Here is a 16091-nt window from a genome sequence, read left to right as displayed (position 1 = left end):
AAATTGGTTAGTCTCTAAGGTGCCACAAGTCCTCCTTTTCTTTTTGCGAATACAGACTAACATGGCTGTTACCTGAAACCTGTTCTAGAGAAAACCACCAGCAATTCAGAGAGAATCCCCACTGCAAATCCGATAGCTAACAGCTGTGCCACTTAATACAGGAAAAGGGCTTCATAATTTTCCAGTCTTAGTCAAGGAACCAAGAGCTCACTAAGAAAGGTATTAGCACAGCTATTTTGAAAACCGATTGACGGTGCTCTGACTTCCCTTATACCATTTTACATCAACATAAACTCTACTGATTTCAGTGAAGTTGCTCCCGATTTACACAGGTGTGAAATCAGAATTAGACCCATTCACTGTTTGTAGACTTGAGTGGCGGAATGAGGAAGGCAAAATTCATAGAGGTATAGATTCCAAGGCCAGAAGGGACCATTGTGATAATCTAGTTTGACCTCCTGTGTAACACAGGCCAGAGAACTTCCCCAAAATAATTCATAGAGCAGATCGTTTAGAAAAACATGCAATCTTGATTTTAAAATTGTCAGTGATTGACAAATGGCTGTACTCAGTGCTTAAGCTGTGCCTGAGCTGAGCTCTGGCATCTCTAGACTTGGCAGTTCATAGTCCCAGCACCTCTGGGCTTGCTGAACCTGTTATGAATATAAAAAAAATTTACCGGAGCCCCAGCACCTCTTTCATTACAAATTAAGCACTGGCTGTACTGGTAGAACAGATTCTCCAGAACAGAAGAGGGAATGTAAGGTAAAACAAAATAATTGTTACACATACACAGGTTGCTTAATGTCATTCTTACCCATTGTATATATCCTTACCTTTAGAGCTTTATACATAGCAGTCTGTGTTTCACACAATTGGGAGTGCAAATGCACTACTGTATTTAAAACCACTGAAATGTTGCTCTGAAGCTGCATTCGTTAACTGCATTGAGCTTCTGTGGGAAATTATTAATTAATTGACTCCATGCTCACGGCCAGATTCTGATCTCCGTTATTCCTGATGTACAATAGAGTATTACTCTAATTTTACAACATTGTAAAGGGGTGGTAAAGAGTTTGACCCTCATTACTTTTTCTGTCACTTCGAAGATCATGATACAAATGGTAAAGGCATTTTTTACCAAAATGTAACGTCAACTGTCTTCATAACACTTCGGGCCATGTCTTACTATTGTTCTCTGCGGAGAGCTCCCCAGTGATATCAAGGCTGAATTCTGCATAAAGACAACAGGTCAAATTCTGCTCTCATGTTGTAGCAAATTGAGAGTAACTCCACTGAAGTCAATGGAATTACTGCATATTAACATATATATTCCTAAAAGCAGAATTTGTCTCTAAGGTTAGAATATGGCCCTTTAATTTCACAATGTTTGTCTCATTTCTACATGAGGAAATAGTACGCATTTTCTAGTACAATTAATTAAACTGAAATTAACTAGAATGAAATTCAGTGGATCTTGCCATACTAGATTGACTACCAAGATTAGAGATGCTGGTCCTAGCAGAAATTTTCTGACCAAGCTTCAATGACCAGTGACTCTTTGTCAAATATATGCTATCCTGACACCACTTTTTAACCAGAGTGAATAGGAAACTATTCATAAGACCTTTGTTTCTGTTAGATGTGGCCTTTGGGTATAATACCATCTCCCTGTTTCTTTTCATTTTCTCACCTTTGCAGTATAGGCCCTGATCCAGCAGAGCACTTAGGAAAATGCTTTAATTTTACTGCATTTGAATAATCCTACTGAAACTCCACATTGGGACACTTAAGTGCTCTGTTGGATCAGAACCAGTGTCTTTACTTGTAAAAGGACCTTCAGGGCTCAGCGTCAGAACTATACTGGTGAAAAGAAGAATTCAATTGGCACATAGGACTTTTATCTTTCCAACTGAGCTGTTAAGTAATGTGCACTCTTTTGGAGCACTATAAAGAACAATTCCTGGAACGCTTGTTTTACAATCATGTTCAGTAAACCTCCATATATGGGGGATAGATCATTGCTGTCACTGTCCTAGAAAAATCCCAGATTTCAGCCCATGAGGATCAAGGCACAAAAATGCCTCCCTCCCTTCCCTAGTAAGCCTTACGAAGTCTGCTCCAAACCATGCGTAGTGTTATGAAAGCGGCATGCTGCTTTCACTACAGCACTTCTCCTTTCTCCTGCAGAACTTCTTGGCTGATGACTGACCCACACTGAGTCATAGGAATTAGACTAGATAAGGGGGTTAGACTAGATGACCCTTGCAGTCCCTTCTAACCCTATGATTCTATGATTTGTGATGGAAAATATTTTTGCTTATTCATGTCTGCTTAATAGCCACCTTGTTCTACCTTAGAGGTGTCTGCATTTCAGTAGTGCATGAAAGGGATCTCTCTGGTATGTCTTTCCTACCACAACAGGGTGTTGTGTGACTTTATTAGTTCATGTCTGTAAAATTTTGAGATACTCGGCTAACAGAAACTACATAAGTGCAAAGAATTATTAGTTTGATAATCTGTTAGTTCATTGATCCCCTGAAGAAGATACTGCATACTCCCGTCATTAAACCGCATTTGAGCCATAAAAAGGTATAATACAGGGATGGCCAAACTTACTGATCCTCTGAGCCACATACGACAATCTTCAGAAGTTTGAGAGACAGGGTGCGCCTGCCAGGGCCCAGGACTTCATCCCCGCGAGAGGCGCCTGACAGGGCTCAGGGCTTCAGCCCTGCTCCTGCTGAATCCCTGAGCCCTGGCAGGTGTGCTCTGCAGGGCTGAAGCCCCCTCCCCACTGGGCAGAAACCCATACCTCACCACCCCGCTGCAAGGCAGAGGTCCCAAGCTCCCCTCCCCCAGTCTGGTAGGTAGAGAATGGGCAGGCTCCTCAAACCGCAGTATAACAGTCAAAGAGCCGCATGTGGCTCGCGAGCCAGTGTGGCCACCCCTGATATAATATGAACAAAACAGTATTCACAAGATTCCAGCTCATTGGTCTCTCCGGGGTGACAAGAGCTGGAATCCTTTTCATAAAAGCATCATATGAAATACCAAGACAACCATAAGCAGACATACATATATAGTATGTACAGTGGCCATAGATATATTAACATCATGAAGGAAACCAGTACACGATAGGCTGTGAAAACAATGACAAAAATCATTTTAAAAAAGCTTAAAGTGCTGGGTGACTGTCTAGAACTGACTGGTGGAAAGAAAAGGAGGTGCTCAAAAGGTGACCAGAATCAATCTCTGCAATGATCATGATCACGCTGTTTATTTCCTCATTTTTATTGACAGGTCAAATGCTGAATGCTTCCTTCAGCCTGTCTTGGATGTTGGGGACTCTAAAAAATATTACGTAAGTAGTTTTTGCTTTGTTTCCTGTCTTATCTCTATAACTTACATTATAACTTAAGCACTGGTTTGAAGTGTTGGCATGAATTTGGGGCTCAATCAAGCAAGGGACTCACGTTTTCAGAGCAGGGTTAGCTGAGACAGTGTTAAAAAAACCCTGACTCTACACGAACTCTTTCTACATTACAACTTGCACTGTGGCCACCCCCAGTGGGCCTCTTTTGGGGGCACTAGTGGTAAATTCTGGGTGCCACTTTTGCCAGTGTAGATGTAGTCTGACTCCAAGTTCAGATCCCCAGTGAGTCTATGCAGTAAATTAATTCAAAACATTGAGGGTGAAGGAGACATAAGGGTACTAAAGATGTGTAGTGATGCATGAATGGGAATTGATATAGGAATATCCATGCTAGTAAAAATCAGCTGACCCACAGGGAATATTAAAGAAATCCCTGAAGTTCCATGTATGACTGCCTAGAGCCAGTACATCAATCTGTATTATATATTGATTTATGTGAGATAAGGGTGTCAAGCCAGGGAAAGGAGGGAGTTGAAAATTACAGCCACAGCAGTAATTGTTTGTTTGGCACAAAATATTTTGTTCTCTTTGTCATCTTCTTTGCTAATGTTTCTGTTGGTTAAATTAAAATGTTTAATTTGAAAATGACTGAAATCACTAATGGGGCATTGTCAAAGTAAAAGTGTTTTCCCTGCATTCCTTTAATAACAACTGAGATTATTACAACTCAAATTATTTTTTTACAAAATCAAAGAGCTGTGTTGTGGCTTTCCCAGCCACTGTTGCATTGTTTGAGGTGGGGAATGCAGAAGGTCTATTCAACAATGCAGAAACCCACAGCAAACACTGCTCGTTCCTCTCTGGGCCATTTCAGAACATGCACATAATTTTTGTTGTTGTTTAAAGCTTTATCCAATGAACGCACCAAATGGAGGTTGCTATAATATTGTTGCTCCTGCAGCATCCATGCTTCTTGGGTCTTTCACACCAATGATGAAGTTGTTGGTTCTCCTGGCTCCATGAACCAGGGAAAGCACATCGACTTTATCTACTTGATGACCCCTGGCTTCAAGAAATTTAATATCTTCTTCGGGAAATTCACCTGTTAAGATTTTAGACAAAGTTATTCTAATTGAAGCCATTATTGCATGAGTTCCAAGTTCTTACCTTAAATGTCTAATCCATTGTGCCAATGAACCTGCCCATCAGTGTCCTACTCTTAGGGATCTGGAAGGCAGAGAGGCATCACAAGAGTACAAATTCAATGGCCTAGTAAGAAGCAGTGTCTCAAGAGAGCACACCCAATTCTCAGCAGCAAAGACAGTGTCTAATGGGGCATTGTCAAGGTAGGCAGTGTTGAGTGAGGGTGGGGGTGGGAATGGGAGATATGTGAGGATCACTGAGGGATGTGGAGGATGCTCCTTCTCAACAAAAGGGGAAAATAAACTGCTGCCATTGCAAAAATTGACAATAAGATAAATGTGGGGCAAGAAAATGAAAATCCAGCAGACAGAACTTCACTGTAGGCTTCACTGTAGGCCTTTGGGATTAATTCAGGATAAAATATTAGGGCTATCAGAATTAAACAGGAGTATGGGGAAAGCTATAGTCCACCTTAAAAGTAGGTTTAGAAGCAGCACCATTCAGATTCTTCACATAACCAATAGAAACTAGCACCCCTTTTCCTAAGCTCAAGAGGAGAAGTCTTTCATGCCCCTTATAAACTGTGTGGCAAAAAGTACTAATGGGTGAACTTCAGAAGGTTCAGAGATTTGGGTCAAAAGTTGAGATGCTTCTCTGAATCTCTCGAGCCTGTAAAGCCAAAGTGGAAATCTCTTTGCCTGGAACAAGAAAGTGCTCCCTACTTGGCATGCTTCAGGTTTTGAGTGCCCCGCTTAAGATAACTGGGGCCTGATTTTCCAAGCAGCCAAGTACCTGCAACTTCAGTTGAAGGCAATTGGAGCTCCAGGTGCTCAGCTATTTCTGAAAATCAAGGCCCCATTCAGGAGTCTCAAATTGGGCCCCCCAAATCACTTCTTGTTTTTGATAATTTAAGACATATTTTTTTACACCAAGATTATTTAAGAGCTGAGACACACCTGAATTTCACCTATAATTTATTATTTGTATTCCAGTAGTGCTGAAGGGCCCCAGCCAGAGTTGGAGGCCGCACTGTACACACACAGAACAGAAGACAGTGTCTGCCCCAAGAACTCACAGTTACAAAGGCAAGACAGACACACAACAAAAAATGCAAGCTGCCAAGAAGTACAAGCCTTATAAACTACAGTGCAATTTCTTCCCTAGCTCTCTTCATATAACCCTGCCTTTCTCTACCTACCTCCCCTGCTTTGTTATTTGTTGTGCTTTCACAATTTTAATATAAATACTGCAGTGTGGTTGCAAATTGGCTCAGGATACAACATCACAAACTAAGTAGATAAGTAAAAATCTTATGGTAACTATACCTATATAAAGTGTAGGTAAGAGTATGGTTTAGAGTATTATCTACCTGAAGCATTCAAAAATCACAACTCAGGCCGCAAAAAAACCATGAAGTTTTTTTAAATAGTAAATTTTGGATATTTTTTATTGTCTTCTGGTTTCTGAGCTTTTAAATTACATTCCAGTCCCATTTTCAGGCTTTTCTCTGCAACTATGAGGGCTAGAAACTTTGGGGAGGGGGGTGGTGTTGTTTTTTAATGAAAGCAGAGATCTTCACATAATTACAGGATTCTAGGACATGGAGCTTCAAGAAAAATACCGAATAATGTGAAACTCACAATAAACTTGGGAAAGTTGGCAACATTGCAAGGACATCTAGACTGGTAGAGTTCTAGGCACATAACAACCAGAAAGATATTATCATGGGTTTCCTCTTCCTGCCAGCTAGGTTGTAGGTGAGCAGAGATATGGGCACGGGGAATGGAAAGTAAAAGAAAAAGTATTTGGGGGGGTAACGCTGCCTGTAGCTAGCTCTAGGAGAGGCAGACACCACTGTGTATGAAGACTGGCTACATTAAAGGACTGCCAGTTTGAAGACATGTTCTTGGTCTTGCCTCATTCATTTGGATACACATGGTGCCACGATCTCAGTACACTGGAGGTGTCTTCAGAGAAGAGCAAAACAATTATTAAGAGCCAGGTGAATGGTTTAGGAGGAAAGACTGGAAGACGCTGAACACATACAGGTTGGCCAAATGATGATGGAGGGGAAAATGAGTATTTGAAGGGTGTGACCACCAAGAAAGGAGAGGAATTGGTGAGAATAAAGGGCTGTAGCTAGAAAGAGTGGGATGACATTAAGCAAAGGAGAAATGTGCTAATGGTGAGATCTACCAGACTATGGAAAACTCTTCAATAGAGGGATGGGGGTAACTGGGAAATTGGTTGGGAAAATAATATGTTAGCCCAATATATCTTTGCCATCTCCAATGTCTATGATACTTCATTATTGTTTTGTTTCAATTCAGTGTGGTCACTATTATATCTCATTGCTGAGCATAATGTACAAGTACTGCTTATCCTATACACAAGGGGCTCAAAAATGCCTGCTCATAATGACTGTCTCTTTGGATATACACTTCACGGTTTGCATGTGATGAAGACTTAAAATGGTTAAGTATGGCGATGCATAGACACAGGAACAGAAAGCAAGACTTCTGCGTAAAACTGTCAGCTCTGTGGGATGTTTCTGCGTGGAGGCCTCCGGGCTGTACTGAAACTGGACATACGGATAACACGAAAGCACAGCTCTTCTATGGCACGTGCCATCTCTTTTCTGCACACCAGGATTCATCCTAACCACTCCACACCAAGCTGGGAACACACAGTCCCTTTTATAATTCAAAACATTAAATTAGAACTTGTCTATTTCTTTAGCTTTTACCTACAGAAACAAAATCCACCAACTGGTGACTTGTCCTGTGATCTCCAAATCCTTTGCTTTCTTTGATGCACATGAGACAATGTTCTAAAATGCTGGATCCCATGTCCAACAAGAATGACAAGAAGGATTTGGGAATCATGGAATAAGTAATGCCAATCAATTTCACCCATATTGGTGAAAGTTGAAGGAGTAAAAGAAATTGACTAAATTGCTAGAATTTTAAATTTGACTTTGTGTCCCTTAAATTTGTCCCTCCTACCCACCAATCCTTATTCCTAATCACACTGTAATTTGAAATGGACTTCCTCTCCCCACCAGCCGCATCGTACATTTAAACAGATGCAGTCTCCTTGAAGCAGACTGCAGAGCAAACACAGATGTACAAGAAAATTCCCGTTCTTTTTTGCCATGATAGAAATGTTGTCTACCAAGATCGGTGCTGATCTCCATACTCACTGTCAACTTGCAGGATGTTGGATTGAAGCTGTGGGTGCAGCCGACCCAGTGACAGACTCTCACTCAGGTTCTTGTTAAGTGTTAAAACATTTACTAAAACCTACAGAAGAAAAAGACTCCAAATTTAACAACTTGATTCAAACACTAAGGAATAAGCATCCAAAGCAGCTTCCTAATTTGCAACCCCAACATTTTCAAATGTACCAATGTACACAGGCAAACAGACTTTTTTTGCACAATTACCCACTTTGCATGAACAAAATGCATGTTTTTATATATGTAAATAGGTGCACCTGAAGATACTGCAGGCAAATTTTTGGAGGCCTTTTTTAAAAAAAATTAGTCCCTAAGGGATATATTTCTAGAATTGCATGAGGTTTTGCAAATAGTTCCCATTAAATAAGCAGGAGTCATGAGGCTGAAACTCCAGGAAAATCTCTGAAAAGGTCTTTTTATGACCAAAAAGTGAACCCTTCTGACAGAACATTAGGAGGCAAGTGGGTGGCTTTAATCTTCCTCTGACTAATGCCTTCGATGAGGTAAAGTCCCTCAGAGTAAAGTTGAGTTCTGCCTTGCCTTTTAATAATCCAGTGCTGTTCTATATACAGTCATGCCATCAGCAAGTGCTCCGTCTCATTACAAGTGATAAATTAGGAAGAGCTATTTGCAGAACTCACAATAGGAAGGATTTCTTGAAGGAATGTGCTAAACTGAACTTCTGTTGGGGATAAGAACCAAAATTCCATTCCCATCCTCCTGCAGTTCTCACAACACAACAGTTCTATTTTCTACAATTCTTTAAGAATATGATCTTTAAATAGGTCATAGAAGGTCATAAAACCTTTATGGAGGTTGCTAAGATTCTGTCTTCCCATATTTCTGAGAGCCGTCATCAGAGAAGGCACACAACTTTGTTCCAGGGCTTGTCTACACAGCTAGTTAGCGCGCAGCAAGCCAGGTTGTGGATGTACACCACACTAGCCTGTCGTGAACTAACTAGCCTTATGGACCTTGGTACCGTGCACGAAAAGCTCCATAGTGCTGTACATTCACACCCTAACTAGCCATGTAGACAAGCCCTTAGTGAAAAGAATGGACAAACCACAGCAAATGTAGCTTTAGTTTACCAATTAACCAGGACTGCATGGCTCAGAGGACTGATCTGACCACTTCTAGATCACCAGTTTGGATCCAGACTGACTAGTAGCAACAGAAAGTTGTTGCTCATTGACAACAGTTAACATTTTTCTTGGTAGCCTCAGCAGAAAGTACAAAGATTGAATGGGGGAAACAGAGCTCTCTTTTCTACCCTGGTGACTCTCCCTCTAGATCAGATGCGAGGTGCTTTGGGACAGCAGGTGGGGGAAGAGGAAGCTTAACCTATGCTCACACAGTGTGGCCTGACCATATATGAGCCAACAGCTTCCACTGGACTATTAGACATGCTCCTTTAGCTCAACTAGTAGAGCTCATGCTTTTAGACCCACAGGTCCTACATTCATGCCCTGAAGATAACTCAACCGGGAGTATCGTTTCAAGTGAAACTCATCTGCCACATCACACCACCGCCTGTGTTTTACCAGAGGACTTCAGTCTCCATGGGCTGTTACCTTGAAGCAGAACTAAATGCACATTAGGACAATATTCTAACCTCTTCAAAACCAGGAATTGTGTATTTCATGTTTGTTCTGGTAACCAACATGTTGGAGTAGGAAACCCTCAGGGCAGAGCATGCAGCTGTGGGACACTGAACTGGAGCTGCTCTGGCCCCAGCCTGGCTGGCATGGCTGGGACTGCTCCGGCTGGGGCTTGGATCAGTTGGCAGGCTGGAGCCGGCCCCGGGCTCCTCTGGAGGCGGGGGTTGGGAGGGCGGCTCGGGGTTCCGTCTGGCTATGGCTGGGGGAAGGGAGAGGCGTAGGGGCTCAGGGCTCTGGCCGTGGGGGCTCATGCGGAAGGGGTAGGGTTGTGGGGCTAGCCTCCCCGAAGGGGTGGTCCACCCGCTGCCCATGGGGCAGAGAATGCAAATGCCAACATGAAGAAACACTGGAACATAGCTTGGGCCGTCCCCATTGCAGGTGGTTCAGAATATGCTCAGATGCAGTACTCAAAACTGACCTGCGTAATGCTGCTCAAGGCTTTGTCGCCATTGTTAGCTCCCAGACAAAGATAAGTCCCACACATCCCTTCTGATGGTCGAACAATAGTGGGCAGTAAAAAGGAAAGGGGTCTTTTTCCAGGCTGAATGAGATTCCTCTGTTGGTGAATAAAATAAAATACCCCCCAAAACTAGTAAACAGATCAGAACAAAGATTTTCCATAGCCCAAATTGCTTGTTAACTTGTTTCTCTTTTCATTTCTGAGTCAGTAACCCTAATACTATTGGCTTGATTATGATGCCATTCTCACTGCTATAAGAACATAAGAATTGCCATACTGGGTCAGACCAAAGGTCCATCTAGCCTAGTACCCTGGCTTCTGAGAGCAGCCAATGCCAGGTGCCCCAGAGCGAATGAACAGAACAGGTAATCATCAAGTGATCTAGTTTACTAGTTTACATTTATCTAGTACCTTTCATTCCAAGGCACTCAAAGCCCTTTACAAACTATACACAGAAGTCATTTTACCCACTGCTAAAATACAGCCACCTCTGGGGTGGAAAGTGGCAACTGTTTAACAGTGCATAGCAAAACCACCCAACAGTTTAGCACAGGAAGTGACCAGCAGTGGTCAATGCTGTTCTCTGTCTGAGACCTTAGGATGTGGTTTCCATTGTTTATCACTTTTTCAAGCTGGAGAGCAATAATTTTCAAATATAATCCTTAATTCCAATCAATATAATGTGCGATCAGCCTGGGGGAAGTGTGCTTTCTACATGGCAGTCATGCTAGACTCTATATGGTTTCCTTGCAATACTATGATATTTCATATAGCAAGATCACACATACAGGTAACCTCCTCCTGTAGTCTATATTCTATTTCTCTGCTGGATAGCATGGAAAGTGAAGAGAAAGCTAGAGAGCTCAGCCTGTATAAATAGCCTCTTTTTTTTTGTGTGGAAGTTATTTGAGAATAAAAATAGTCAAAATCAAAAGAGTTCAAATTCATGGAATTCATTACCAGGCCAGGAGAGGAGTAGTTCAATGTACTATTCAGCCAGGAAAAGTCCAACATCTGACTGTTTAGAAGGATTCCAGAGGGTGTTATTATTCCACTTCCAAATGGACGATTGAGGGAACTGAAAAGGAAGACAAAGAAACCCTCTGAAAAACCTTCCAATAATTCATATAACACTCCAAGACTCGGTACTGTCAGAGCACTACCCCAGATTCCCCCTTCAACCTTGGTGGGGAATCTTCCATAGGTTTTTTTAAGGATGGTGAAAGGTGCCAGCCTGATAACCCCAAACAATGAAGGTCTCTGTGTGTCTATAGAACAGGTACAGCATGGGTAGCAGCAGTGCAAGATTCTTCCACAGCCCTGTCAACAGGCCTGGAGCTGTCACCTCTAAGTGAGAAGCTATTTCAGGCTTCATGCTCCCGTCATCTTGGGACGCTCTGCTAAGGATGGCAGGTAGAGGTGGAAATCTGTGATATGAACACCTCTCCATTAGGAACTAGACTAAGACCACCAAGTTATTTCAGATAGGCCATTGAACAGCCATAGATGGCAATGACTTGCAATCACCAAGGATCTAGGCTGAACCAGTGAGCATTAGGTGATGGGGATAGGTCTGTCATGACCAATCTCTAGAGTCATTCCTCTCATCACTACACTGAATGAACTTTCTTTTCTCTGCTCTCCCATCTCTAAACCCACCCGGGCTGAAAAACTAAATCCTTTACCTTACAACTGCAACAATGTAGTCATCGGGTCCCATAACAAGGACCTGGCTAGCAGGGGGGCCACTCTCCATGGAGAAGTGTGGAATATTGATACCAGAAGGGAAGGACTGGGAGTCATTAATCAGCTGACGCAGGAAACCTGCCTTTGATTTACTGCAATGACAAGAGAGGATATGGGGGTGAAAAAGCAGTGAGCTTAGAAAGCAGAGCATCTTCTCTTTAGGGCCCATCTAACATATAAATCCATTGGGCAGTACTCATCACAGGCCCCTTGGATGTGCCTGGAAGGAATGGAGGTTATTCAATTTCACTGTGAAAAGCAGGCTCCTCTGGCGTATCAAATGGAAGGAAATGAGACGTCTCAGCCACCACATCGGGGAGGCAACTCTGTGGTCATTGCTCCGGACCATTCGTTCGCCGGACGGTAGGCTGAAGCACCCGCCCTGTTTCCCAGAGTTCAGTGAGGTTCAGTGGACGCGTGGCGGGCGAGAAGGATGGAGCATCATTATGACTTTACCATGGGGTCCTGGTCCATGATTAGGGTTCCTGGGTGCTACCACAATATAAATAATAGTCATGTGAGGCTGTCAAAAGGAAGGAAGGTGACGACTCCCGCGGGTCTTTGTCGGGACACCCTAAGAATGGATACACAAAAGCAGCTGACACATAGTTGTGTTGTAAAAAAAAGGTGCTGTGCTACCCTACTATGATTTTTGTAATCAAATGTATCCGGCAACCCCTGCCAGCTGGGAACACCCCACCTTCTTAGCAGGTGTTGATTCTGCTACAGGTTAATTTATTTTCTACTAACTCAGTGAGGTACACATTACTGTGCTCATGACCCCACCTGGCTATAAATGAGGTGGGAGGGCCTCTGAAGAAAGAGAATCTAGGGAAGGGGTGGGCAAACTTTTTGGCCCGAGGGCCACATTGGGGTGCGAAATTGTATGGAGGGCCGGGTAGGGAAGGCTGTGCATCCCCAAACGGCCTGGCCCCCCGTCTCCTATCCGCCCCCTCCCACTTCCCACACCCCTCAGAACACCCCACCCATCCAACCCCTCCCCACTCCTTGTCCCCTCACCGCCCCCTCCCAGGACCCCTGCCCCTAACCGCCCCCCGGGACTCCACCCCCTGTATAACCCCCCCACTCCCCGTCCCCTGACTGCCCCCCCCAAACCTCTGCCCTATCCAACCGCCCTCTATTCCCCATCCCCTGACCGCCCCATCCTGGGACCCCCTGCCCCTAAGCGCCCCCCCAGGACCCCACCCTCTATTCAACCGCCCTCTGCTCCCTGACTGGCCCCCAGGACTCCCTGCCCCTTATCCAACCCCCCGGCCCCGGCCCCCTTACCATGCCGCTCAGAGCAGCATGTCTGGGAGCCATGCCAGAGTCAGACATGCTACCGCTCGGCCCTGCATGAGCGCGCAGCCCCGCCGCCCAGAGCACAGCCCACACGGCGGCGTGGCTGCCGGGGGGGGGGGGGGGGGAAAGACAGCAGGGGAGGGGCCGGGGGCTAGCCTCCCAGGCCAGAAGCTCAGGGGCCAGGCAGGACAGTCCCGCGGGCCGATGTGGCCCACGGGCCATAGTTTGCCCACCTCTGATCTAGGGTGTGTGCTGAGCAGCCTTGAGGGAGGAACGCTAGGAGCAGTCAGGTCTGGGAAGAAGGTTTGAGCTAATTTTATGTGGTATTATTGTTAATTTCTTTGTTAATAAAGCCAAACCCCAGGAAGGGCTTTGTACAGCATACAGGCTTTCTTTTACAGCAGAATGGGAAAGGCTTTGATTGATAGGGGCCAGTCGAAAGCATTGCATCCTGGTTACAGTTATCTTTGCAGTGGGATTGGGCCCTTAGGCCATATTTTAATGAGTTTGTAAGTAGGTTATAGCATAGTTTGTTCCTGATCAAACTATGTCCACACACAACATGGTTTAGGCACAGCTCCTAATGGTGTCACTGTGCTTTGACCTATTCATGGAAGAGCTGTAGCATGTCTCTCCAACAGGAATCAGACCTTAGCATGATTCGTCTGATGTGTAAATAAGACCTTACTTCACTGTGTTCTTGTTATACAGAAAGGCCTTGTCTACACTAGCAAAATTACCCATTGTTGACCATAGGGGTCAGCAATGGCTGCCGCTGAACCAGCACTGAACATGGTGCAGCTGCAAGTGTAGTCGTAGATGAACTGCATCCAGCACCATTGCATTGATCATGGCTAAAACCTGCTTTGAGATAGGAGAGAGAATGTTTCAATCCCAGATTTGGCAGACAGCATTAGGGAGACAGGAAGTGCCATTCTGGGAGTTGAGGGAGGGAGGGATCACAGACAGTGTCCTTTGCGTACAACTTCTGATTGGCACTGAATGGGCTCAGATAGGAGCTAGGTGCCTCCGCCTGAGCCTCAGAGAAGGGATTTTAGAGAATTAAAAATGGATCATAAACATCAGGGTTTAGCCTGTTACAGAAAGAATCTAAATTAGGAAACCACATTGCAACGCCCAAATTTGTTTTTGCTCCAGTGAATACGGGCTGTGAAATAAGTGGATACATTGGTCACCCCTGAATACAGCACAGCCTTTCATCAGTGGAACATAAAAAGACACACAGAACAAGGACCAGATTGAATTGTACAACAGGATTATTACAATGATTCATATTCATTTATTCACCAAAGCATTCCTCAGACTCAGACGTACCTGACCATGTCTTCTACACTATGGTAGACGGATGCGTCACAGACTGGGTCTCCCAAGCTGTTAGCTAGGTCCAGTGCTATTTTTAATGTCTAAATTGAACACAAAGAAAGAAACAAAGAGAAACATTTAGGTGGCCCTGGAAGTCTCACCTTCTCCAGATGGAGAGTGGCACTTACTCTTCTGGCATGTCGGATCCAGCTTCCATTTTGCCCCAACTCCCTACAGTAACCACCATCTTGAGCAGCAAGCTTCCACGGGTATTATAAAGTGTTGTTGCCTCAAAGGCAGATCTAGCTGACGAAGACTGCCTTTCCACAGGCCAGGTGTATGAAGCCAAGATTTCTTGCTACCCCTCAATGCGCAGAAGTAAAGCGTACAGACAAGACAACCAAGGGACACGAGCTTTACATTGCAGGCAGCATTACATGAAAGTGGGGTATACCCAACAACATTTGTACAGTTGATGGCCAAGGTGAAATGTACGTACGCACTATCTGGTCATCTGACTCGTGCTAGCACACTCCCGTGTAAGAAACACAACCATTAGATCTGTTACCTTCCCTCTATCTTCCAGCTGGTAATCACCACTTCGTGGTGCACTCATCACAACACCAAATATCATGCCGGATTCCCGTGAGACTCCTGCTGCAGGAGCAGCACATGTTCTTAATGCACAGTTCCACCAGCATCCCATTGCCACAAAACAGGAATTCTTTTCTTTTTTTGCTACCACTATTTCTAATTATATATCACCCACGTGGCTTGAATGGAAAATTTTAACCCCAGAACATTTAAAGGGCCAGCATTTTAAAAGGACAATGGAGACATGCATGGGCGGTGCGTGACTCCTGCATTTGGGGAGCCTGGGCATGAGCACCGGAAGCTCCCTAGAAGTGTGGGGGGGGGCCCACTGATGCCTGGACCATGACCCCCCCCCCCCCCGCTCTGCCCTGAGGCCCTCCCCCAGCTTGGCCTCCTCCTCCGAGGCTCTGCCCACGCTCCACCCCCATGCCACCCCAGGCCCCACTCCCACTCAGCCCTCTCCCCCAAAGTCCCCCTGCCCGTGCCTCTCCACCCCCTCCCCCAAGTGCCCCCCACCCACCGCTCGCACCTCTCTGCCCCACCCCCAAGGTCCCCCCAACTACTGCTCTTTGGTGGGCAGGGGGCGGAGAGGTGCAAGTGCTGGGTGGGGGACAGTCCTTTGGGGAAGAGGAGCAATGCAGGCAGTGCCATAGAGGAAGAGGACGACTTGAAGCGGGGCCTCGGGGCAAAGCGCGGGCACGGTTTTATGGCCCAGGTGCCTCTTATACCCACCGCCCCAGAGACAGGACATCTTCACGAATACAGAAGCTTGCCAGGTAGGCCAAGCTTTCACACATGGGCAAAGAAGATGTGCCACCAAGAGCCAACTTATCCACCCACGTTTTAAAATGCAGTTTAGATTGATAAGCTGGTTTCAATTAACTACAGAAAGGAGGGAGAAGTGTTAGCCCACAGCTAGTGTACATGCACATTTTGTTCCCTTTGTGATGAAGGGGGAATGTTCTTAATGTTTTCTCTGAATACTGTGGGGGTGCCTCAGTTTCCCATATGGAGTTCTTAAGTATCTAAGTGGTGGGATAAGGGTGTGTGACTGTTGCAGGGCCCTAGAGGGCAGGTGTGTGCAGGGGTCTGCAGAGAGAATGGCCGACGCCCTGTCTTCCTGGCAACTGATGGCCTGGGCCCCTCCTCTGCAAAGGTGCCAACTGAAGGTTGGAGACAAAGAGATCAGGTGACCTCCTGGCCCGGGAAAGGGACAAAGGTGAGGAGGGGCTGGAGAGAGCTTCAGTT

The 16091-nt window shown here is 45.1% G+C and overlaps 1 protein-coding gene across 4 annotated transcripts in view; it reads right to left on the bottom strand.

Annotated features, from left to right (window-relative positions):
* GGT7 (gamma-glutamyltransferase 7) overlaps nucleotides 1-16091 on the bottom strand; it is a 49948-nt gene continuing 33857 nt past the window's right edge. For 2 of the 4 annotated variants that reach the window (XM_073309852.1, XM_073309855.1), the window contains exons 10-15: nucleotides 14262-14350; nucleotides 11564-11716; nucleotides 10839-10956; nucleotides 9837-9974; nucleotides 7722-7821; nucleotides 1-4478 (exon numbers count right to left, since the gene is read on the bottom strand). In XM_073309852.1, the coding sequence (XP_073165953.1) occupies nucleotides 4315-4478; nucleotides 7722-7821; nucleotides 9837-9974; nucleotides 10839-10956; nucleotides 11564-11716; nucleotides 14262-14350 (762 nt within the window). In that variant the 3' untranslated portion in view covers nucleotides 1-4314. The other 2 variants (XM_073309854.1, XM_073309853.1) reach the window with 2 other exon arrangements.

This window comes from Lepidochelys kempii, chromosome 13, assembly GCF_965140265.1.
Source record: "Lepidochelys kempii isolate rLepKem1 chromosome 13, rLepKem1.hap2, whole genome shotgun sequence".
NCBI lineage: Eukaryota > Metazoa > Chordata > Testudines > Cheloniidae > Lepidochelys > Lepidochelys kempii.
The sequence above is the reverse complement of the archived record's forward strand: the minus strand, read 5'-3'. Positions and strand labels throughout refer to the sequence as shown.